Below are 23519 nucleotides of genomic sequence, written 5' to 3' on the forward strand. Positions count from 1 at the left end.
CCCGAATGCGCAACCATTCTCTTGATTTCAAGGAAAAAAGGGAGCCCCCGTGAAAGATATACTCCACTGGCATTCCTACTCATCTTGGCCTGGAAGTCTGTCATTGAGACTTCATTCTTGGAAAGCCTGCCTTCAATAGACGCCAGTCCAGTTTGCGCAATGCCATGCGTCATCGCACTTCGAGTGTCAGCCCCGGGCGAAAGCGAGGCGTGTCGTAGTCGTGCTTGGCAAGGCTAAAAGTAAACAGCGTCATGCTGCTAGCTGTGTTATTTGTTTTTCCCCCTCTGCTTGTTTTCCGAGCATATCCACAGAAACAAAACTATGAGCGAGAGCTGTCGTCCGACAGGGGGAGGGAGAAAGTTGGAGACGAAGGACCACAGCTTTGGGGTAGAGGAGCTTCCTCCAAATCAGCTTCCCTTGAGCGGATTGGATGGTTCTTCAGCTTGGGCACACTAATGCTTGCAGATCACACCAGTATCGCCGAAATAAAACCTGGATTTCGGTGCCTGGTCTCCCCCGCGACTTGTGCCTCCATGTCTGTGATTCGATGACCTATCGCGACCCGATGGGAAGAGGCACAGCACCACATGCCGTTTGCGAAGGATCCAACCGACGTATGTCAAGACATTCTACCCGCTTAGGCGGGGAGACTAATGTAGCATCGCGTGCCGGTGGTGCCGGGGTAAACTCCGGAGCCACATCCATCCCTCAAGTTCCCGCTACCTAAAAGGTGGATAAGCTGCAATCCAATGCAATCAAAGTGATATGAAAATAGCGTTTGTTATTTCTTCGTCTTTAACATTCATGTAGACTGCCATTTCGATTTCTGAGCAGTAACTGGGCAAACCCAAAATCCAGAGCCAAGATGCACGCAGGAAGACCCCCCTGCCAACAGACAACCATCTCAGCTCTGTGGTGGTGGTAACACACGCATCCTCCCCGCAAGCCCCAAGCCTCTGCCGAGCCCTGCGAGGATCGGTGTGAGACTACGGTGTCACGGGAGCGGCTTACAGTGGAACTCGCGTGTCTTATTGAACTCCAGAGCATTTACATCGACGAATAGGCTGACTAGGTACGACAGGTTTACATGAGGCGCCAATGTTTACGTTGGCTTTGTTTATCAGCGGCGCAGGCGGGCCGTATTTCGGGTCCGGCAGTCCTAGTGTAGCTGCCTCAACATCGCCGAGACCTCCGTTGGGAGTACGTACACGACGACATATTGACTTGGCCCTGCGGCCTGCGGCGCCTCACTGATCGGCACCGTTTGTGCCTCGGGCAAACTCAATCTCACCTCCGTCATCTGCTGATGCTGTCTCAGATAGCCCTGTATTCCTGCAAATCAAAACCTCGTGATCTTTTCCTTGTATGCCTAACAATCGTTTGCAATTCGGTGAGGTGAACTTTTGACTGATTGATATCATTTTGCTTTGATGATTCGCAAGTAAGAAGGCTGTGAAAATTTGGGGTTTCAAACGCAGCACGAGTGGGCAGCCGGAAAAGAGGCGAACGTAGTCTTACTACCTAAGCAATCCATGAATGTTCCTATTTATCTGCCGACTTCAGAGAGTCTGCCCACCTCCTAATGAGAGTGAGACGCAGGTAACAAAATGAGAAGAGTAATCTAGCTAGACAGCATCAAGGGCCAATAACAATGAACAAGACCCGCTGTTCCGAAAGCCACATACAGAATTGAGAGCCTCTGTGCTCTACAGAAATAGAAGAAAAAAAAAGCAAAACCAAACTCCTGTCCACTTCATAATTCTTCTTTGCTCACACAAAATTCCCAACGGAAGGAGGGGTATCATAACATCAATATCTTGACTGATAGCAATCAAGGCATGGGAGACTGATAGGCTCCGTGGATGTTACGGTGAGAGCCTTGAGCGTACGTCTGCCCCAGAAAGGGCTGCGGCTCAGGACGAGGTACGACAACAAGGTCGAGAATGACTGCCGCCTCTCGCTTCTTCCAAGCCCGAGTGACGGTCGCTTCGTCTTGAAATCTCATCCAGAGACACTTATGGCGCGCTTCGTCAAACCTGCGGCGCTCAAATTCCACGCGCGCCTTGATCAAATCCCCCGACAGGGGTCTCTTTATAGCGACGGTAGTGGTGAGCTGGAGGTTGGTGCTCGTGTGCTGGCTTGCCGTATCAGCGATCACTTCGGCCAAAATTGGGGCCATGATTGGGGCAGGCATCAACGATTGTTCGAGTGCCTGGTAGTTGGCTGACGCGAGATCGTTCGCGACATTGTGGGCCTGAGACTCGATGGACAGGGAAGCGCCACGCGACTGTTTCGGGGCTGAATTGTGATTCTCATGGTACTTCATGTCGTATTCCACATCCATATCAAGCTTTGAGAACTCATGGTCAGTCTATAATAGAGAACACATGTGTAGAAGTACTTACGAATCCATCGTTCCGAACGTTCATAGAGCTACCCGTGAGAATCGAGGAAGCGCGCTCGCTGCCCATGATAGAACCGGGAGTGTTCAAAGCAGCAACAGGCATGGCAGAAAAAGCGAGACCCTTATGATCCGCTTCCTCCACCATTTCTTCATCCTGGGAGCCGTGCTCTATGCTTAGCATGACGTTGCCACCGCCGTCATGGACACCCATGAAGGCCAGTGGAGCATTGTCGGGAGCCTCTACCTTCAACTGAGGTGGCTGATGATATTGCTGCTGAAGCTGCTGCTGCTGCTGTTCGAGGCGGTGCGCTTGCTCTCGGGCCTCAGCCTCTGCCTTTCTGGCCTTGGTTGCAGCAGTTGACTTTCTTCTCTTCTCGCGGCAGACGGTGCACTGGACATAGTGATCGATTTGACCCAGGGCGCGCATATGCTCATATGTGGCGACCGGGTAGTTGAGCTTGCATTTGGTGCACTTCTTGTAACCCTCAGGCGCAGGAACAGTTGTGCGGGAGCGACTGGAGGTGGCCGATGCTCCGGACCCAGCGGCAGAAGACGGCTGGTTGGATGTAGCACTGGGAGAGGCGTGGTTCTGCACGGTGGGCAGAGAAAATATCGTAGACGAGCTTGCCGTCGCGGCTGTTCCTGGGTTCAACAGAACATCTTGAGGCGAGACCGTAGTCGGTTGCTCCGTAAACGATGAAGCTTGACTGTTAGAAACAACGGCTACGGAACTCTGCGCAGAGTATGTGGGAAGACGGAGATTACCAGGCAGGTTGGTGCTTTCGGGAACCGCGGTGGGAGGCGATTCTGGTGAAGGTACCGAAGAGCCGAAGAGCGACTCCATATCTCCATCGGAGTCCATCTTGATATCGTACAGACGCAATCTACTAAAAGAAGAAAAATAGGTCGTCTTTGGTATTCACCAAGTAGTTGTGTGAGGGCTGAGAAGTGGCAGAAGAGGACTTAAGAGCGTCGACTTCTAGGATTCTCGATCCTTGGTGGTGAAGGTGGAAAGAAGAAGTTTTGCGATGAAAAGATTTAAAAGAACAAAATGGAGAAGGAGGACAGCAAATATCTGATATTTCAACCCAAAAGAGCAAGAAGAAGACGTCTTTGTGGTGAATGAGTTGTAAGAGTTTGTAAGTTTCACCCCTTTCACCCATATCGTCCCAACGACTGCACCAGTGTCTTCACGATTCATCGTGGATATTCCCAAACTGCTCATTTGATTCAGAAAGAGAAAACTGTTAGCACCTCCCTGATTTGAACTTTAATATTTTGAGGCGTTATAAGGGCTGACAGTCACACAGAGTGATGACAGACAAAGTCAGCCGGTGGTCTTTGATAAATGCCATAACTGCTTGGTGCAGTGGATGACTCTGATTGAAGTATAGTCCTGCAAAATACCAGTCAAAGCTTCACTTCTTGAGTATATAAGAAAGGTGCGAGCGAGGTTTCATAAAAAAAGGGAATTTTCCCAGAAAAGAAGAACAAAATACCTCTTAAGTGCTTCTGAAGTTGGAGTTTACTTTCTCCCAGAATCAACATGCCTTCAAGTACCACCTACTCTCATGACATTTATTGATGTGCATCAACATATAGATACGACAAACTACCTGTTGCTATGCAATATTTGAAGCCTAGGCAGACTGACTACATATGGGTTGTTCACTTTCAAGGCACTAGTTACAAGGAACAGTGGGAGGGCTTAAAACTTAGTGGCTGGAGTATCAATACTCATTAATGACTAGTGGATTTATTGTACCTGACTTGGCTGGGGCAAAAGGAGGTGCCCTGCTTGTAATCAACTAAAGGTCGATTTTTCAAACGGTTCAAGCAAAAGTTTGCCTCATTATACACCTCCTGTCGCTTCCCATTACTGTAGAATGTAAAGTGCCAAGGATGAAGACTTGCTAAGCCTCATGGTGTGAAGCCGCAATCTCCTTCTCATCCCGACCTAATGCGTCCGCATGTCCGTCAGCTCGGCGCTGTTCGATTATTTCCTCTGCCTGGCGGCGCCATGTCCTCGGCATGCCCTCCCTGTTAAATAGAATGTCCATGTCTTCGAGAGAAATTCCTTTAGTTTCGGGAATCAGGAAGAATGTGAAGAAGAAACCGAAAACGACCGAACAGGCAAACAACAGGAATGTGCCATAGGTGATGTCCGTCATCATGTAAGGCGTCGAGTAGACAATAGTGAATTGACCAAGCCATTGCGCGCAAGTCGTGAAGACTAGACATATTGAGCGAATGGCCATGGGGAAAATCTCGGCGCTGTGAAACAACATCAGCACAGGGTTATTCTTTACCTTACATATCAAACGGGAATGCTTACCAGAAAATCCAAGGGATGCCGTTCCATGAGATTGCATAGAAAACAGCAAAGACATAGATCATGACGATCGCCACGTAAGCACCTGGTGACCTTTCTCCTGCAGATATTTGCCCTGCGCTGAAGGACCCGGAGAGCTTTGAATAGGCACCGAGATAGAAAAGAGCAATTGCAGCGCCCGTTGAGCCAATCATGAGGGATTGCCTGCGGCCGAGAGCGTCCACACCCCAAATCATGTATAGCATTGTAGCACAGGCCTTCACAATGCCGAAAATTCCAGTTGCGAGCAATCCCACACTAGTACCAGTGAAACCGATGGACTGGAAGATGGACGGGCTGTAGTAGTTTAGTGCGTTGATTCCACTCCTGATATACGGTTAGTATCGTATCATGACGCGTCGTGCCCTTTCATCCACATACATATTCTGGATAAACATGAGTGCAACACCGAGAAGCAAGCGTCGCCGATTCGTAGGGAGCTTAATCTCCCGCAGCTTTTCCAAGATGCCCCTCTTCGCCCCAAGAGCAGTCTCCTCCTCGATTTGCTGGAGAACTGTATTTATCTCCCAGTTGAGATAAGGATGGTCGGCAGGTAATTTCCGAAGTCGCTGAAGGACTTTTCGGGCTTTGTCCGTATGACCAGCGTTCAACAGCCATCGAGGGGACTCGGGCTGAAAGAACATGCAGATGCAGAGAAGCGTGCCGGGGATGATTTGCAGCGCAAATGGAACGTGCCATTGCACATCTGATGTGCCTGAGATATGAATGTTGACTCCATAGTTGACCCAAAAGCCGATGATCTGTGAGAACTGTAGGAAGATTTCGAAAACTCCGATTAGACGTCCACGGATGGCAGGAGGGCCGGATTCGGATATGTAAACGGGTATAATCATGGATGAAGCACCGACAGCAAGTCCTATGGTTATCCATTAATGGTCATTTCAACCCATATCTTTCAAGATCTGTGTACTCACCAGTAAGAACACGACCGGCGTAGATAAAAGCCAAGTTGCCATTGGCGACAAGCTGCAACACTGCGCCGAGGTCAAAGAGACCACCGCATCCAATCAAGACCCAGCGACGGCCAAGTCGTTCCACGAGATAGTAACAAAATAGCACACCAAAAAAGCAACCACCTTGGAATGTGCTTACGATATTGGCTCGCAGAGCGGCTAGCGCTGTCCCGGTTGAAGAGTCCAGACCAAACCGACTCTTGAACGAAGGGAGAGCCATGGTACCTCCAATGAATGCTGAATCGTACCCGAACATGGCGGATCCCATGGCGGCAGAAGCTGCAAGGCCATATATCCGCCAGTTGTAGACTTCAGACGGTGCCGGATTGGCTGAATCATCCTTCGGTCGCTTGAAGATGTTTACCATGATCGGTTGTGTTTATCTCAAGGTTGCGCTGCGATGCGAAAAGTTTGGCAAGAAACCCGAGACGTTGGATGTCTAGAGAGAATAAACTTGGAAGAAAGGGTATGCCAGCAGAACTGTTCATTCTTAACGGGCGCATCTACTTTGTTTTGATGTGCAGCCCCAGGTTTTACCCCAGACATCCACATATCGTTACCCCAGATTCTAAACGAGGGGAAGGGTGAACATTTTCCCCAAAGCTCAGCAATGACACAACTTCTCTAGGCTCTAAACAAAGGAATTAGAAGCAGGAAGAGTTCTTTTCCGCTGCCAAGAGACTAATCAGGTCACCATAGCACTCCCTAGGAGATTATCAGTCTCATGATTTGACAGCAAATGCGACATCCAGGATAGTGGGGCTGCACTGCACGTCAGTGAACGTTTACTGGAGTAGCAATCTTACCAACATCGTTGATGATTGGATGAAAAGGATCAATATGCAAGGCAGGTAGGGATGGATCTTTAAAAAGCCGGTTATCTCTTTGTCCCTGGGGATTTAGAACCTAAAAGGTAATTATTGAGCTAGATCGTGTGTATCTGATTAAGGTAGCTTTTATTTGACGTGACATGCACTGATTTTGTATTTCCGGAGCTACGGTCTTGGCTTCTTCAAGCAGGTTTTCGCTTAAATGCCTCCTTAAATCCCAGCGCAATGGTTGATAACCTCAGTCTAGAAGCTGCCTGTGGTTTCGAATATTGCTCTTGCTTGTATGTATGCTTGCACATTGAGAGAAAAAGAGACTGGGAGCTACAAATATGATATGTGTCCATCTACAAGTACAAGAACTCAAAGATAACTTGTGCTACCGTGCTCTCTTCTAATTAAGGTAGCTAGCGCTATTCAGACGCAGTCTACACCCAAGCCAGACAGTTTTTTATACCGCTGGACCAGTATAGGTTTCAGGCAATCCGCTTCAGTAACCTAAAGCAAAGGCTGCAATTCGTCTTCTCCGCTTCGAAGACTGTTCACCTACTGTTCGCCTTCCAAATATCCGAGTCCCGAGATTTGCACGGTGGATAAACTGATTGACACTTGACATGAGCTATTCACTTTGACATATATGACTGAGTTTTTGTTTTTCATGACAACACAACAGGAAGGACCCGGAAAGGCTTGAAGGTGTTTTTGTGTCGACCAGTTCCACCTTCCGGTCTTGCGACGTCTCTCTGCAGACAGTAAATGAGGAAAACGACGCAAATTTCCAACTTTTCGATTCATTGGCTTTTTTTTAACCAATACTGTCGTAGATGTGGGTGGGCCTAAGTAAGGTATACAATCTAGGCGTTTGGCTGTAATGGCCTCTTTTGGCTGAGGGGCCTATACCGTAGGCTTATGCTTGGAGGCCTTGGGCTGTGGTCATGTGTGACGAAGATGCCCGAATCCATCATGAAAAACTAATAGAGGCAGAAATTGAGCAACGTGTCTCTGCTTGCCTTGTTTGAGTGATAGCGCAATGCAAGAAGGGCAACATCGTACCCCCTCATTTAGGGTTTAACATTCTCGGTTGAGCTTGAGAAAACGAAAAGGACCTGGCAAAACCATAGAAAGAACGGACCGAGGGGCCTTTACTTGATAGTTAGTAAAAATCTATGCATAAGCGTGACCCGGAAAAGGCATTTTCCTGTTAGACTCGGCCAACGTATGCCAAGTATCGAGAGAATCAGCTCGCCGAGCTAGGAGTCGGGGCTATGTCCAGCCAAAAGATAATCCCACTTACTAGCAATGAATGAATAATGATAGAACATTCTGCTTCTACATTATACTAGATACGATATTTGGAAGTAGGGTGCTTACCTTGCTGAACCCCTTCAATTACTGCCTGAGGTGTACTTTCTAGCGAAGTAGAAGTATGAACACCGGGAGGGAATCTGTTTCTGCGCATGATATCTTCGGTCTTTGCATGAATAAGGAAAGATGGGAACAAGGTAGATAAATGACTGGACAATATGAGAGAAATTCTATCCGACTTTTGAGCCTTCTTGAGGAATAGATCTTCATGCACGCGGTAGAACATGGGCTCCAAGGCGAAGTGCTGCACTTGACGGACAAACCAAATACCAGAAAACAAGCCTAAACACGACGAAAACATTACGTGCACAGCCTCGATTGTTCTGAAGCCTCCTCAGGCCAACATTTTCAACGGATCGGTCAGCGACAGAAAACTTGATTATATTTTCAGTCCATCAAACTGTACTAAACCTTTCCAGTCAAGAAAGAACTCACACCTGGATGCTGTTGCACTAACGAAACGGCTGGCTGATCGCGATGTTTTCTATTTGTTGCGACGTCATACCAGCCTTATCAGAAGATGTCTCTGCAATTGTAAAGGAGCATGGATCGCATGAACGCGGTCTTATCAGGCAAAGCTGACGTTCCATTCTGGACAACTTGAGGAAGATAGGTTTGTAATCATTATAATATCAGGGTTATGATAACTTGGCCGGCTCATGTAATGATTGTGAGCGTCTTATCTACAACGTCAAGGAGTTGCAGAATGTTCTCACTGGGAAGAGTGTATGGTCCTAAGCTCGCTTACTTTGCGCGACATGTGACCGTCAATTTGGGTTCATATTTTGTTCCAGTATTGGTTGGCACAGCTGAAGTTTTCAGTAGCCAATAAAATGTCAACGGCTGCTTTCTGACGCCCTGATTTAGATCGTTATGTTGGCGTTTATGGACTGACTGATCATCCCCGGAAGAGAGCAGCTTATTGTTCGTGACTGCATCTAGATAGGCTACAAACGTTATGTGGCTGCATGAACCAAGATTTGGAAACCCGCTTATCCGTTTCCTTAGTACACCATAACGCACAAGCATATCACATCTGACCAAACTTGCTCGCTTCACAGTAAAGAGATGGTGGGGACGGAACAATCCGCATCCACGTGCTCTACCTTCAAAATGTCGAAAATAAGCCACCACTGTTTCTTACACCACGGCCAAAAGCTTGGCATCAGAGCAGACAGCCTTTTCAGTCCTTGCAGTCGGCTCTCTCAAAATCATTGAATATCTTGGGAGGCAGGCTCAGGTAATGCGCTGTATTAATTATACCGAATGAAAAGATGCTTTCTTGCTAAAGCCGAGCATGTCTTGAAATGCACGATTGTCATTGGACGCCATGTTCGCAAAGCTGAAGAGCTGCCAATTCTCATTTAGTCAGTAGCTCAAGCCACTCAGTCCTATTTGGATCTGCTGCCGCCCAGCTGAGTCGGAGAATGGGTTTTCTCCCTTTATTAATGTCTCTCCCAGTTTGACGTCTTCGCATCTGGTGGTGTTCATTCGATACGACATTTAGAATCTCGTTTTAACGTCTGAGACCAGATTCATCAAACTTATTGTAATAGCAGAGCGTTTGAGGTACGATGACAATCGACGAGGGACCTATCAAGCATGTGCCCCCGCCATGGGACTTGAAAGGGACATCCTACCTCTTCATGTTCTGGATACCGTCATCTCAGGCCAAATCGTTACCAACGGACATAGCCTTCTCTCCTCTGGAAGCTCAATCCTCCTTTGCAAGTGCTGCAAACTCAGGGTCTCCTCAGGGAGGTATTGCTACCATACAAATCCATCGGTATGAGTCTAGCCCAGCAGGCCCATATGATGAGTTCATTCTATCGACTGGCATGTACACTTATCCAGTCGAAGAGAATGAAATGAGAAAGGAAAAGAAAAACATGCGTATCACGCGCATCTACGTTTCCCAGAAGACAGCGTGCTGGAACGGGCGCAAAGGTAACGTGAAGTCGAAGACGATAATCGAAGCACATATAGCTGGGGCAGTGGAGCTGACATGAGTTAGATTGGAATACCCCGAAGCACCTAGCTCGATTTGAGTTTAACGAATTACCCGGCGGTGCCACGGAGATCAAGATATTCCCTCACGATACCACTGGTGATCAAAGGGAAGCTGCCGCCGATATCAAGCCTTTCTTCAGCACCATTTACAGTCCCATTCGGTACATGCCCAGTTTCCCACTCACAACTTCGCTAGTCAAGTTGCTGGGGATTGACTTCACAGTCGTTCAACCTCCTGTGCCCGCGGCCGAAGGAAGTCAAGGAGAGCTTGTTGGTAGCGACCGCTGGTGCAGTTTCTATCCTACTTTGTCCAGTTCTCAGACAGAGGCTGGATGGTTCGACATGAGTCAGAAAGGCAACACTGGAGAGGAGAATTTCTGGCCCGGCCTCGGGAGATGGAGGCTAGGAATGAGAATGAAGAATGCTGAAATTTCATTCAAAGACATGCGTCACTGGGAGACACCTAGATCAACACAGTGAAACTGCTTTGCATATCTTATCACGATAAGTTGAGATCTTTTACACCGTCAAAAATAGGTTCCCGATTGACTACACAGCAATACACATAAAACTTATAATGCTTTGCTGAGCAATTCATAATGTGACATCTTGTATAGAGTGCATCGCACCACATCACTGGTTAGGCTGGAGAGAGAAAAGAGCAGGAACTTCACAGGTAATTGATTGATACTCATTAAATTAATTATCTAACCGTATGAGTCAATTAAGACATTAACACCGAGTTGACTGATAGCACCGTTAAGATGGCAACGCATTTTTGAGGAATTACCTTCACCATCGTAGAAGCACTCGCTAAGAACCTCTGTTCAAAGAATTTGTCAACATAGCGAAGCGGCCAGGCTCCACAATTCGATCATTAAACTGTATCACGTTTCTCTTGTCGATCGAGTTCCTCCACCAGCTTGTCGTCCTTGGCCACAGCCGCGGCAGCACCCTCGGAATCCTGCATAGCGTGAGGCACCAACTGATCACCAAATAGTTCATCCATCTGCTCAAGGGTTCTGCCCTTTGTCTCAGGATAGAAGAAAATGTAGCAAACCAGGGCGATCAGGTTGAATACGAAAAAAACGTAGAAATACTTGAAACCAATGTTGGTTAAAGCCTGAGGAGTGAACTGGGCAAAGATCAGGTTGACAGTCCAGTTCGTGAAAGTTGTGATGGCGTTTCCAAGGGCTCTGACCTCAACGGGGAAGATCTCGGCAGGATACACCCAGCTGATAATTCCCAGAGGCGTGTAGAACAAGCTGAAAACGAAGTTCATTGCCACCATGCTGCGGAGCTGATTTGCGTTGTTCTCGTTGAGGTATTGTGCTTGTACGGCGTTTACCACCAACGCTGCCGCCAGGCCGGCAGCGGAAACAATCAGAGGCTTGACTCTACCAACGCGGTCCAGGAGATAGAGACCGATGCTGCAGTAGACAATAGACAGCGCGCCACTGATGCCGATAATCATGAGTGAAGTTCGTGTTTCAATGCCCAGGATTTCGTAGATTCGAGGGCCATAGTAGTTGATGACATTGATGCCGCTGAGCGGTCCAAATGCTTGTACTCCACAGCCTAGCAGGAGGCGCTTCCTCCACGTTGGCTTTGTAATGATGGACGTCCATGTAATGTTTCCGAGAGCGCGGTCGGCAAGGATTACATCACGAATCTCGCGGAATTCAAGTTCGATCGTTTCGGGGTCTAAGCCGCTTCGGAGCTTGTTCAAGGATTTGCGGGCTTCTTCGTGACGGTCTCGCTCCATAAGCCATCGAGGAGATTCTTGTAGGAAAAATACACCTCCAACTAGAATAAGACCGGGAATGGCTTGGAATGCAAGAGGAAATCTCCCTGTAGACATGTTAGAATACCTTAACTCTCAGTCTTAGGTTGGGTTGGAATAGCCACTGACAGGAGAACTGAGTTGTGTTCCGCTCACATCCATATCCTAGCCATTGAGCGACTAAAAAGCCCCAACTCAACATCCACTGTAGCAGGCCCGAAAGGATACCACGATACTTGGCCTCGGACAATTCAGAAGCATACATGGGAATTGTTGATGTGACCATGCCGACAGCCATCCCGCCAATGAAGCGCCCGACAATCAACATCTCCATGTTAACAGCACCGGCTTGCAGAGCGGAGCCAATGCACGACACCACGGCTCCAACGAAGATGGTTTTACGGCGGCCCATTGAATGGGCGAACAGCATGTTGACCATGGTGCCAAGAATGGCGCCGCCTTGAAAGGCCGACACAATGCCGCCGACGGTGGTATCCGAGGGTTTGCTGAAATAATGCTTGAAAGTATCAAGGGCAATAGTGGAGGTGATAATACCGGAGTCATAGCCAAAGAGGAAACCTCCTATAGCCAGGAAGACGGCCGAATACACTGTTGTGTGACGTCCCATGATGATTGACAACTGATGGGGAGGGAACTTCAGAGAGGCAGAAGAGTTCTTCGAAAGAAGAACGGACTTGGCTCGGGGCCAGACGACAGTTAAAGATAAAGCTCAAAAAGCCTCAAGACAGGCCAGTATTGTTTTTCCAAACTGCCGGACTCACTCTCTGTCGATCAAAGTCGAGATAGTGGGTAACGATGCCAGTGGGTCTTCTTGGCTCTTTGTACTTGGCTAATCCTTGCCAGATTTCACACCCCAGATTTTGTGATACTACCATCACCCCAGACTAAGCTGCATCATTACCCCGACATGGCCGAAATGGCTGTCACCTGATGTTGCATACTACTCGATGTAAGTACATGAGCCTCAAGTATTTGCCTAGTCGACTCCTCGGCGCTGTGCTGTAGCCAGTGAAGTCGGAGATGGTGCAAGACGGTAAAAAGCACGGATACCTTTTGCCCCAAGTTTTAGTGACAGGAAGTTGGGCCTTGGTGATAGGGGCATTGACTTCATAAACTTACTGGGTTCAATTGCCTTCAGTGAGCAGTAAACTATGTTGTTCAATCTATCAGATATCATTGATTCAATGAGGAACTTGAGTGAGGGCTAGGTACGTGTTGAGTACTTGATTTGTGTGTTCCCGGAACACCTCCGGCGTATGGCCCATCTTATTCGGAAAAGCCGAGAGGAGAACGCACTACGACTTAACGTGGTGACACCACAGCTAGGCGTTTCGAATATTTGATTGGTTGTCGCTTTCAACTCCACTCATCAACGCACCATATCAAATTGGCAGTTAAGAAAGCCATCGCGGAATTGCCTGCCCGCATGCTGCCACAAGGGATTGTCTCGGCTCAGAGTGACACTACGATTTGAAAACTAAGGGCGGGCCAATGGTCTGCAAAGAGCCCTAAGAGCCACTTGCATGGTCTAACAAAACACCGAAATCCCGTTCTGTCGGTTCATTGATCGTTTTTAGCCCTTGCAATCCCGGTACTTTGGACTTTGCATTACCGATTTCCGCAACTGGCTTCCGGAACCTTGCCGAAGAGCCCCAGCTAATCGATACCAATACTTGAACACGCCAAACGCTGTTCGCTTCGTCAGATCACCTTGACCGAACAGTGACTGCTACACACAACCCGGAGCAATCACTCCGTCACTCTGGTCACAATGCAGGTCACACGTTGTGGCATTCATGCCTTCCACGAGACTCTAGGAATCGACGTTGATGAGATACGATTCTACTGGACGCTTCACTCAGAATCTGAACATGCTGCCCAAGTCGCCTACCGCGCAGTTGTCGCTCTCAGCCCTGAAGCTCTTGATGAATCCTCTCATCAAGACATCATTTGGGATTCGGGAAGAGTAGAGAGCAATGCCCAGAGGAATGTACTTTGCAAGCCAGACGGCGGCTTCAAGTCAGCATCTTTCCACTACTGGAAGGTCACCGTCTGGGATCAGGAAGGACACGCTGCGTCGAGCAGTGCCAATGAATTCTTTACAGCATATCCGAGGTCGAACAGGCTTTTGCCGCCATACAGCATGAACCAGACTTACGTATGCTACACTCTCCCACTGAACATTCTTTTTGACTTGGCTTTCTGACTTTGACTCAATTATAGATGCCCCATACAAGCTTAATCTTCCGTGCGTGGTTCGAAGACGAGCCCAATCGCTGGAAGGGAGTCTGGGTTGGTGATAGTAGCGACAAGCCTTTCTATCTACGCAAGTCCCTCCATCTTAAGAGAAAGCCAACAAGAGCTATCGCTCTTACCTCGGGACTGGGTCATTTTAACCTGTCTTGCAACGGCAACCCGGCTTCAAACCACGTTCTTGACCCCGGCTGGACGAACTACCACCGCACTGTGCAATTTGTCTCCTACGACCTGAGTAACTTCCTCACCGAAGGTGAGAATGTTCTCGGAGCTCACGTCGGTAACGGATTCTATGCCGGCGATCAAGGCGACCGGTTTTTCTGGCCAACGTATGAGGACAACACTTTTGTTCGGTACGGTAATGAGCTCTGCTTCTTTGCCGAGCTACACCTCTTTTACGAGGATGGCAGCGGGGAAACTGTCATTTCAGGCCCAGACTGGAAGACTCGAAAGAGTGCTACCACCCTAGCCAATATTTACGCCTCTGAAGACAAGGACTTCAGGAATTACCCCACGGGCTGGGACGCTCCGGGCTTCGATGATTCAGAGTGGAAGGCTTCCACCCCAGTCACCGGGCCAAGGGGAAAACTCAAGTATCAGAGCCAACCTCCTGTCACATTACACGAAACCTTCCAACCGGTTTCGACAAAGACTCTTGAGCCAGGCGTCGTGGCCTTTGACTTGGGCCAGAATGCTTCCATAATGGTTCGACTTGAAGTCAGTGGTCCAGCTGGCGCTCAGGTGATTGTTCGGTACTCCGAGAGCATCGATGAGAATGGCAGGGTGCTGATGCCAGACCCCTTGTTCAAAGAATTTGAGACCAAAGTCTATGCCAAGTTTACTCTCGCTGGAACCGGTGACGCTGAGGTTTGGGAGCCTGACTTTAGTTTCACGAGCGCTAGATACATCCAAGTCGAAGGTGTGTCCCTCAACGAGGGAGAAGGGCTTCCGGTCATACGCTCCCTGGTAGGCCGCCACGTGTCTTCCGCATCTCGCCGGCTCGGTAGTTTGAAGACGGATAAGGAAGACGCAAACGCCCTGATCAACATGTGTCACTGGTCTTTTGTGAGCAACCTCTTCAGTTATCACACCGACTGCCCTCAGATTGAGAAATTCGGATGGCTTGAGGTGACCCACCTCCTGGCGCCGGCGACCCAGTACATCCGCGATATTGAGGCTCTCCATTCCAAGATCCTCGATGATATATTCGACACCCAAGAGTACAACGGTTTGGTACCGACGATGGCCCCCGAAATCAGATATATGTGCGGCCCCATGCATGATACCATCACATGGGGTGGCGCCATTGCTCTGATTCCCGAGATGCTCAAGAGATACTACGGATCTACGCACATGTTTGCAAAGATGTACCAGCCTTGCGTCAGATACATGGAATACTTACATACAAAGGAGCGGCAGGGTGGACTAATTGAGCATGGCCTCGGTGACTGGGGCCGAGACATCGCGTTTGGAAACCACCAAGCCAACATTGAAACAGCAATCTACTACCGGTGTCTCAGAAACGTCGAGCTCATGGCCAGGGAGTTGGGTCATGAAGCGGATGTCAAGCGTTTCCAGGAATGGGCGAATCGTATCTACGAAGTCTACAATCGCCATCTCCTCGTTGCTGACAAGAAAGAACACCCCTACGCATTCTACACATCCCTGGATAACCCGGGCACACACGATCGGACTATGATAGCCCAAGCCATGGCCCTCCAGTTTGGTCTCGTCCCTGAAGAATACGTTTCCGACGTTCAGCAGGCATTCGTGGACGATGTCTCTGACTGCAGGATCCGGGCTGGCGAGATCGGCCTAAAGTGGCTGTGGAATACCTTCACGGACGTCGACAGGCCGGATATCGTCATGGCAATGGCCCGCCAGGAAGAGCACCCCTCGTATATGCGATTCATTAGACGCGGAGAGACAACTTTGAACGAGTTCTGGCAAGATGCCTGCCGCAGCAAGTGTCATGACATGCTTGGAACCATCTACGAGTGGTTTTATGAGGCTGTCCTCGGAGTCAAGATTGAAGAGGATGCGTACAAAACGTGGACGGTCAAGCCACCTCTGAAGTCGGAATTCAATCTCGTGGAGGGAACCTTTGAGTGCCCTTACGGCAATATTGAGGTCACGTTCAAACGTGCGGGCGATGATGTGCGAATGAAGATCACGGTTCCTACGAGCACGACGGCGACTTTGTTGTTGCCGAGAGATGAGAGCGAGGCGGAGGTTACTCGCCAAGGTGGTGGGAACTTGAGGAGAGCAACTGGAAAGAAAGTTAAGCTGCTCCCGGGCAAGTATGAGCTGGTGCTATACCCATAGATTCTCTCAATTTCCTGAATAGAAGTAAGTTAAAGCACAAACACATAAGAGCCGAATCCTTGGCGTCGACTGGGTTTTTTAACGTTCGTGCTGCATGATGTTGATGAAAGGGAGTATTGCACAACTCCCAGAATCATTGCACAAAATTTGATCGTTCAAGGTCTCATTACTATCAAGATATCGCTCATCAAAACATTCCAACAGACATTTTCCCCAGGCCATACCTCAAAGCTTGGTGCCCATGTTGACATGGACAGCCTTGATCTGCGAGTAGGCCTCCAAACCAGCCTCACCCAGTTCCCTACCAATACCGCTCTGCTTGACGCCTCCAAATGGTACACGAGGATCGCTGTCTTGGGTGCTGTTGATCCAAACCATTCCCGCCTCGATTTCAGCAGCTACGCGGTGGGCGCGCTCTATATGCGTCGTGAAAACGGCGGCACCGAGGCCATACTCTGTGCTGTTCGCAAGGTTGATGGCTTCCTCCTCGTCCTTGAAGCTTGCAATAACCACGACGGGGCCAAAGATTTCCTCGCCCCATACTCGCATCTTCGTAGTGACGTTGGTAAAGACTGTAGGCGCAACGAAAAAGCCCTTGCCCTTGTCCCCAATTCTCAGGGGCTCGCCACCGGCAGCGAGGTTGGCACCCTCCTTCTTTCCAATGTCAATGTACTCCAGCACGCGCTCGTACTGGACCTTGGACACCTGGGGGCCCTGATAAGTGTCCTTGTCCCACTGGTTTCCGACTTTGCTAACGGCCTTGAGAGTCTCGACGAATCTCTTGATGAAATCATCGTAGATGGACTCCTGCACGATAATTCTCGACGTCGCGGTACAGATCTGACCCTGGTTGGACATGATGCCCATGTGCGACCACTTGACAGCCTGTTCGATGTCCGCGTCGTCGAAAACAAGGAGGGGAGACTTGCCGCCGGTCTCAAGAGTGATGTTCTTCAGGGTTTTCGCCGCCTCACCCATAATAGCTCTCGCCGTCGCAGTGCTGCCGGTGAAGGCAACCTTGTCGACCAGAGGGTGGCTCACCAACGCACCGCCGGCAACTCTACCGAGACCGTTGACAAAGTTGACCACGCCCGGCGGGAAGCCTGCCTCCTTGACAAGAGTGCCGAGGAACAGGATGCTAAGGGGTGTTTGCTCCGCAGCCTTGAGCACCACCGTGTTTCCGCAGGCGAGGGCGGGTCCTAGCTTCCATGTCGCCATGGAAAGAGGGTAGTTCCATGGGATTACTTGGGCCACAACACCGATGGGCTGGCGGATTGTGTACGCAAACTTTTGAGGAGTTGTGTTGATAGTCTGGCCGAAAGTCTTATCAGCCCAGCCGGCGTAATAGCGGATGACGGTAACGCACTCAGACAGGTCAATCTCGAGGGCTTCCGAGTAGGCCTTTCCTGTGAAAGGTGTGAGCAAAAATCCTATGAGAAAAGTGAGTGCTGCCCATTCGCATACCGTTGTCCCACGCATCGATCGTCGCAAGAATCTCCTTGTTCTGCTCAATTAGATGTGCAAGCTTGTACAAAAGAGCACCTCGGTCTGTGGCCGAGATGCCTTTCCAGGACTCGTGCCTCAACGCCGTGTGGGCGGCCTTGACAGCTCTGTCGATATCTGCCTCTGATGCAGCCTGAACAGAGGCAATCTTCTCCTCAGTTCTACAAATACGTTAGCTTATGTGTGTTATCATGTTATTGCGGGGTAGCGCACGCTGGATCTATCGAGTCAATGGTTTCGCCATTAGAAGACTTGACAAACTCGTTGTTGATGAAAAGTCCCGTCGGCTGGGTGTACTTGACACCGTTAGGGGCCTCCAGCTGAACGGAAAGGTCGGACATTGTGATGGTGATCTGAAGCTATGAATGAGAGGGACGCTCGTCGAGTGCGGGGTAGGTTTGCCTCATGAATTGTGTAGGGGTATCACTTTTAATGAAAAAGAAAGAACAGCAAAGACTTAAGATATGGTAACCTTTGCTCAATTGTGAGCGGTTTAAAAGGGTATAAAATAGTTCCCATTCCTCGATTGTAGGGGGCATAGGGGAAAATGGCGGAGAGGCTCAGTGAAACACCGGATAGCTACACCGGATAGCTTCTCCGCACAGGGAGCTGAGAGGTGCGGTCTATGGCGGGGATATGACGTGGGGACTGGGGCAGCATCGGTGATAAGAGAAGCTTAGTGATGCGGGGTCGCTGGGTGAGCCCTTGCCTTTTGCCATTGGGAGCTACCACCGGCCCGGGTCTGATTCGATTTTTAGATTGGTAAGTATAGCAAAATAGTAACTGTCAAAAGAAAGCAAGTTGTGGATTTATTGATATGTGTATTGGTTCACCACGAATCGTCCCGTCAAGATGGAGTTTTTGCAACTTGAAGCGGGACCTTTGAACCCCTAAATGCCCCGTTAGCTGGCATACGGCATAGCCGGCGCCTGTAAAACGACTGCAGCGGTTTGAACAGCGCCATAAATTCCATACCTTGGTTTCACAGGCAATGAAGGAGTCTTGCTACCGGAATCGAAGCGAAATGTTCAGCATAACTCTAAACATCGAGTACTGTTCGCGCCCGGGCCGGGCAGTTTACTTAACTTGTGCTGAATGATTCCCCTTCAACGTCAATCCTAAACTGGCCAAGTCTCTTCATTTACTCGAAATCGCATCTGCAGGACATGTCAATTTCTAACCGCAAACAGCAAGTCAGGCGGGTCTCCTTCTGTTTCTTAAGTGGAGAACGGCGATAGCACATAATGCTTACCTTTACTTGGTGTGGGGAAGACTCAACCACAGGGTCACGCTGGCGAGACCGGAACACTGCATTATGAATAGGTGAAATGGAACTCTCAGGTGACTGTTTTACGAGTGGTAAGTCTTGACTATTGTTCAGTTAAGCATGCCTCTTCGATTGAGCATGGGAACTTGGGCTCAGCCATTGCCGAGTCTTTAATAGCATTAAGTCCTAGCCTGGCCTCTGCAATTGTCGCAAAACATCGAACGTAGTAAAAGTCTGTGAATAGGTTGAGACACAGAATGCCAAATACCATGAATTTATTAAAGCTTCAGTGCGTCCCATGCTTCTTTTGGATTCCTACTATCCGTTACAGGAGAGTAAAGGCAATACAACAGTGGCCGGGGCTCGAAGGACAAACATCGCAATCAGCTTTAGAGAACATGAAAAATGAACTAGCCTCTGTATTGTGGTGATACTTTATAGGTCTACTTTCAATTTTAAACAGTAATCAGCTTGTTCTCGAGAACGTTATCAATTCCCAAAGACTCTTTGAAAAAGACCCAACTCGCTTAACAAGGTCATTGAAACCCATTGTATTATCCTCCTCTCATTCTTCGTAGATGTTGGAGTCGCTTGGAAGAGTTAGCTTGTGAGAAGGTGAAAAGGCAGACGGGGTACTCACAATTCCTTTGTAAACTTGTCTCGACCTTCCGCGTCACGGTTGACAAAGATACTCACGGACGTACCAGAGCACACGAACTCTCCGAATCCATCGTCGCCAATGGTCACCTCCCGGTCATTCCATCCTAGGACATCGGTCCAGACCTCGCCAGAATGCATCTCACCGACATGCATACGCTTTGAGCCAGGCCCCGCATTGCTGGCCACAACGGCGCAGCCAAAAGGTCGGTCCCAGGTACCATACTTGACCCAGCCGAGACATGTGGGGTAATCGAAGTAGTCGACTTGCTTTCCGTAGGCATAGAGCTTTCGGGCAAGTGTGAACTTTGGCAGAGCACCGCCACAAGATGGCGGGAAAGGGTGCTCGCCCTTGATACCGTACAGGTCACCGTACCAGATGCATGGATAACCTTCACTGCGAAGAAGGATGAGAGCGTAGGCGATTGGCTTGAACCAGCCCTCAATGGGAGCTTCAAGAGCTTGATACGGCTGGGTGTCGTGATTCATCACTAGAGTCTTCTCGGATTAGGAAAGCAGAACAAGGAGAAAGAACTGGGATGAAGATCTTACCACGGCGTTTATAGGCTCTTTCTGTACCAGTGTGCCGTCAAAAACCTTTCTCATGTCAGCGCCGTTTGCTTTGCTGATCTCGCTAAAGTTGTAAACGAGGGGCGCATCGAAGAGTGTGAATTGCCGGCCCATGCGAGCCAAATACTCAGACATGTCGTCAAGACTGTCTTTCCAGAACTCTCCAACGAAAAACCACCCCTTGCCATACTCTTTGTCCAGCTCGGTAATGAATTGGCGCAAGAAGTCTTCACTATAGTGCTTGATTGCGTCAAACCGGATTCCCTGGAGGGGAATTTCTTTAGCAAGCCACTTGCCCCAGTTGAGGACGTCTTTGGCGACTTCAGGATGGTCGTAATCAAGATCAGAACCCATTAGAAAGTCGCTGAAAGCTGAGGTTAGCTACACAATATCCTTGAAAGAGCACGGTCGTCCCTTACTAGTTGCCCTTTTCATCATCGACAGATTCGGCCCACTGCTGATCACCCTTTTCTCCCATAATCTTGTAAATGGCTGTCTTCTCATTCCGGGCATTGTAGTCGACACCGCTGAAATGGTACCAGTGGTACTTCATGTCGCTGTACTTGCCTTTGCGGCCAGGGAAGTCATAGCCAACCCAAGCGTCAATCTCATACTTATCGCTGACAAACTTGGTGCGATCATCAGGATCGACCTCGGCGGCGAGACATTTTTCTTTGTGATCAGCTGCGAATTTGTGATTCAACACGGCGTCCCAGTACAGGCCGACGCCGTTATCTTTAGCCGTGTGTGCCAACTTTAGAAGCTCGTCTTTGGTGCCCCATTTGGTGGCGACGGATCCCTTTTGGTCGAACTCGCCAAGATCGTACCTTTCTTGTCAGGTACATAATCAATTGTAGTGACCAGGCAGAACATACAAATCATATATATCGTATCCATTGCCGTTTTTTGAGGAGCCTTTACATCTGTAGCGGATTAATTGCACATCCGGGAATTGTAAACGGGAGAATCTTACGCTGGTGGAATCCAGATATTGTCTACTCCCCAGGCTTTGAGCTGGGGCACATGCTTCTCCAGTCGCACCCAATGCTTCTGATCGGCAGGTACATACCACTCGAAGCCTTGCATCATGGTGTGGTTCTCCGGGGTTGGTTCCTCGTTGACCATCTTGAACACTTTTTGTCGTTGAGATTAACAATTCGATATGGATAAAGGGTTGAAAAGGTGGTGGAGGGGTAGGTTGGACGATCTCATAGGAAGTATGGGGAAGAAGAAAGAGAAGAGGCGGCACGCATCGGTTTTGAGAGATGAGGTGTGTTTTGTTTAGGATGAAAAGCCGGCGTTCCCCGTTGTGAGAAAGAACATTAGGCTACCTCAGATTGGAAATGCACGTCCTTCCTGCCAACTTACCAGATAGTTGGCAACCAGATAGTTGGCAATTGGGTTCCCCCTGGTCGCACTGCATGTTGACGTGGTGATTGGTGAGGGACAAACAAATCAATTGGAATCGTCACAGGGCAGCCAGCATTCCGGGCTCGTTCGATGGCGGCTTAGGTGAGAAAGCACATGCGCATTTGGACATGGTGAAATACCAAAGTCCCCAGACAAAGAAATACGGCTTGGTCCTAACAGGACTAGACAAGACCGGGACCAATCTGTTGGGACTGGTCTCGAACCAGGGAGGACCTTAGGCTTTCAGATGCCTTGAATTTAGCAGGCTACTAGGGGATGTTGACGTCATGCCGCAGATGGCTCGATAGCGTGGTAAGAGCCGGGGCGCATTTCAGTCGGGCCTGGAATCTTGCAGCTTTATGCTGTCTCAGATCCAGCAGCTAGACACCGGGTTGGTGACAGTGCACCACGGTGAGTGTCGGTCAGCCTCAACTGCATAAATTCTCTTTTTGACATCTTGGACTATGAATTGTTGTCACGGCCGACCCACGGTTGTACAAGACACGAACCTTCAAATGTGGACCCAGAAAGGTAATATTCTCTTGACCTTAAATGTCGTGATTTTAGCCCTATTACTTTCAGCCGGCCAAACAGCGAATTTGGCTCTAACCATGTTTCAAAACTTGACGCTGTCGTTTGTGTAAACTTTGACCTTACCTCCCATAGTTAACACATACCGACTCATACAATGTCTTTTGGCTAAATGGGCTGTCAGTGTTACCTTAGCTCATAGCTGAAAGTTGGATCCGTAATATCCAGTGCTCAAGTGACAACACTCTCATAAATTGCATCGATTGAGTCAAGGGTAGACTGAGATGCCCATTCCCAATGAAGCGGTCTGGTGAGAGTGAGGATCAGCCAGAACATGGGTTCTACCCAACGCACCAATATCCAAGATGTTAACTACTTGTACTAGGTCCCCAAAGAAGGATTTGGTGGGTAACCAAGTTCCCGAGCATTTCAAACTGTTTTGGATACCTTGCTTGACCCTGAGTAGGGTCGTTTTCCCACCAAGGAAGCCCCGTTCCGGCACCAAAATGACAAGCGCTCGACTGTTTACAAAAGTCGTAAGGATAAGGTCGGTTGCCACGAAAGTTATTGGACATTCGAAACTCGATTGCAGAGTTGCGGATAATGTTGCCTAGGATACGGTGGTTACTGATAGAAAGGAAAGAAGGCAAATTTTTGGACAATTCGTTTTTCGTTATTTCGTTTCTACCCCCCATTTACAGGCATGCACGCCTTGCGATGTTTTGAAAGAGTAGTTCCAGTTTGTGTATCGTCTTTGCAATCGGTTTCAAGAAGTCACTGGTTTCAGTCACAAAAACAGTAAAGTCTGCCAGACTTGGGATGTTAAGCGATCTTTCGGTGCGCAAAGTGATCATTGACTGAAGATTGAATGATTTGAAAGTATTGCGTCTTGAAATCTGAAATTGTTGCAAACTCCGAGATAAACCTACGCTAAACTCCCAATCGGTCGATGATTTCAGCAACCCGAGCAAAGGCAAGTGTTTCCATGGTCTCGTCCCATAAGTCATTGGCAGTTTTCTTGCCATCTGAGCTATACACAAAAGGTGCCATTCTGGAAAAGTCGTTAGTAAAACTCGCTGCGAGAGAACGTTCAACTGATCTTACGGTTGCAGTTTCCCACCTTCTATATACTGCCCGTGAGATTCGCGGCCATGCCTAACAGCCGCGTCTGTGAGCGCAAATGCTCCTACCTTTGTGGAATGTCCAAAAATCCGGATAAAAGGTTTGATAAAAAGTCCGGCGACT

At 48.9% G+C, this 23519-nt stretch overlaps 7 protein-coding genes across 7 annotated transcripts; 2 read left to right on the plus strand and 5 right to left on the minus strand.

Annotated features, from left to right (window-relative positions):
• Positions 1–1831: 1831 nt before the first annotated feature.
• CTRU02_203228 (uncharacterized protein) lies at positions 1832–3266 on the minus strand (the record flags this gene model as incomplete). The annotated part of the gene is made up of 3 exons (XM_070204162.1): positions 1832–2350; positions 2406–3106; positions 3170–3266. 3 exons carry the CDS (start codon positions 3264–3266, stop codon positions 1832–1834), a joined length of 1317 nt encoding a protein of 438 aa, XP_070061925.1.
• Positions 3267–4317: 1051 nt separating this feature from the next.
• Positions 4318–6116, minus strand: CTRU02_203229 (MFS quinate transporter; the record flags this gene model as incomplete). The annotated part of the gene is made up of 4 exons (XM_036727309.1): positions 4318–4678; positions 4740–5102; positions 5157–5652; positions 5711–6116. 4 exons carry the CDS (start codon positions 6114–6116, stop codon positions 4318–4320), a joined length of 1626 nt encoding a protein of 541 aa, XP_036581103.1.
• Positions 6117–9515: 3399 nt separating this feature from the next.
• Positions 9516–10431, plus strand: CTRU02_203230 (uncharacterized protein; the record flags this gene model as incomplete). The annotated part of the gene is made up of 2 exons (XM_036727310.1): positions 9516–9888; positions 9956–10431. 2 exons carry the CDS (start codon positions 9516–9518, stop codon positions 10429–10431), a joined length of 849 nt encoding a protein of 282 aa, XP_036581104.1.
• A 397-nt stretch (positions 10432–10828) lies between these two features.
• Positions 10829–12362, minus strand: CTRU02_203231 (High-affinity glucose transporter 5; the record flags this gene model as incomplete). Its single annotated transcript, XM_036727311.1, has 2 exons — positions 10829–11802; positions 11864–12362. The coding sequence occupies 2 exons, from the start codon at positions 12360–12362 to the stop codon at positions 10829–10831; spliced, it is 1473 nt and encodes a 490-aa protein (XP_036581105.1).
• Positions 12363–13526: 1164 nt separating this feature from the next.
• CTRU02_203232 (alpha-l-rhamnosidase) lies at positions 13527–16336 on the plus strand (the record flags this gene model as incomplete). The annotated part of the gene is made up of 2 exons (XM_036727312.1): positions 13527–13913; positions 13979–16336. 2 exons carry the CDS (start codon positions 13527–13529, stop codon positions 16334–16336), a joined length of 2745 nt encoding a protein of 914 aa, XP_036581106.1.
• A 225-nt stretch (positions 16337–16561) lies between these two features.
• Positions 16562–18180, minus strand: CTRU02_203233 (aldehyde dehydrogenase C922.07c-like protein 1; the record flags this gene model as incomplete). Its single annotated transcript, XM_036727313.1, has 3 exons — positions 16562–17742; positions 17801–18000; positions 18053–18180. 3 exons carry the CDS (start codon positions 18178–18180, stop codon positions 16562–16564), a joined length of 1509 nt encoding a protein of 502 aa, XP_036581107.1.
• Positions 18181–19742: 1562 nt separating this feature from the next.
• CTRU02_203234 (alpha amylase) lies at positions 19743–21458 on the minus strand (the record flags this gene model as incomplete). Its single annotated transcript, XM_070204163.1, has 5 exons — positions 19743–20261; positions 20316–20697; positions 20753–21160; positions 21209–21256; positions 21307–21458. 5 exons carry the CDS (start codon positions 21456–21458, stop codon positions 19743–19745), a joined length of 1509 nt encoding a protein of 502 aa, XP_070061926.1.
• Positions 21459–23519: the final 2061 nt, after the last annotated feature.

The sequence above is a fragment of the Colletotrichum truncatum genome (genome assembly GCF_014235925.2).
Source record: "Colletotrichum truncatum strain CMES1059 chromosome Unknown Contig_0002, whole genome shotgun sequence".
Classification (NCBI taxonomy): Eukaryota; Fungi; Ascomycota; class Sordariomycetes; order Glomerellales; family Glomerellaceae; genus Colletotrichum; species Colletotrichum truncatum.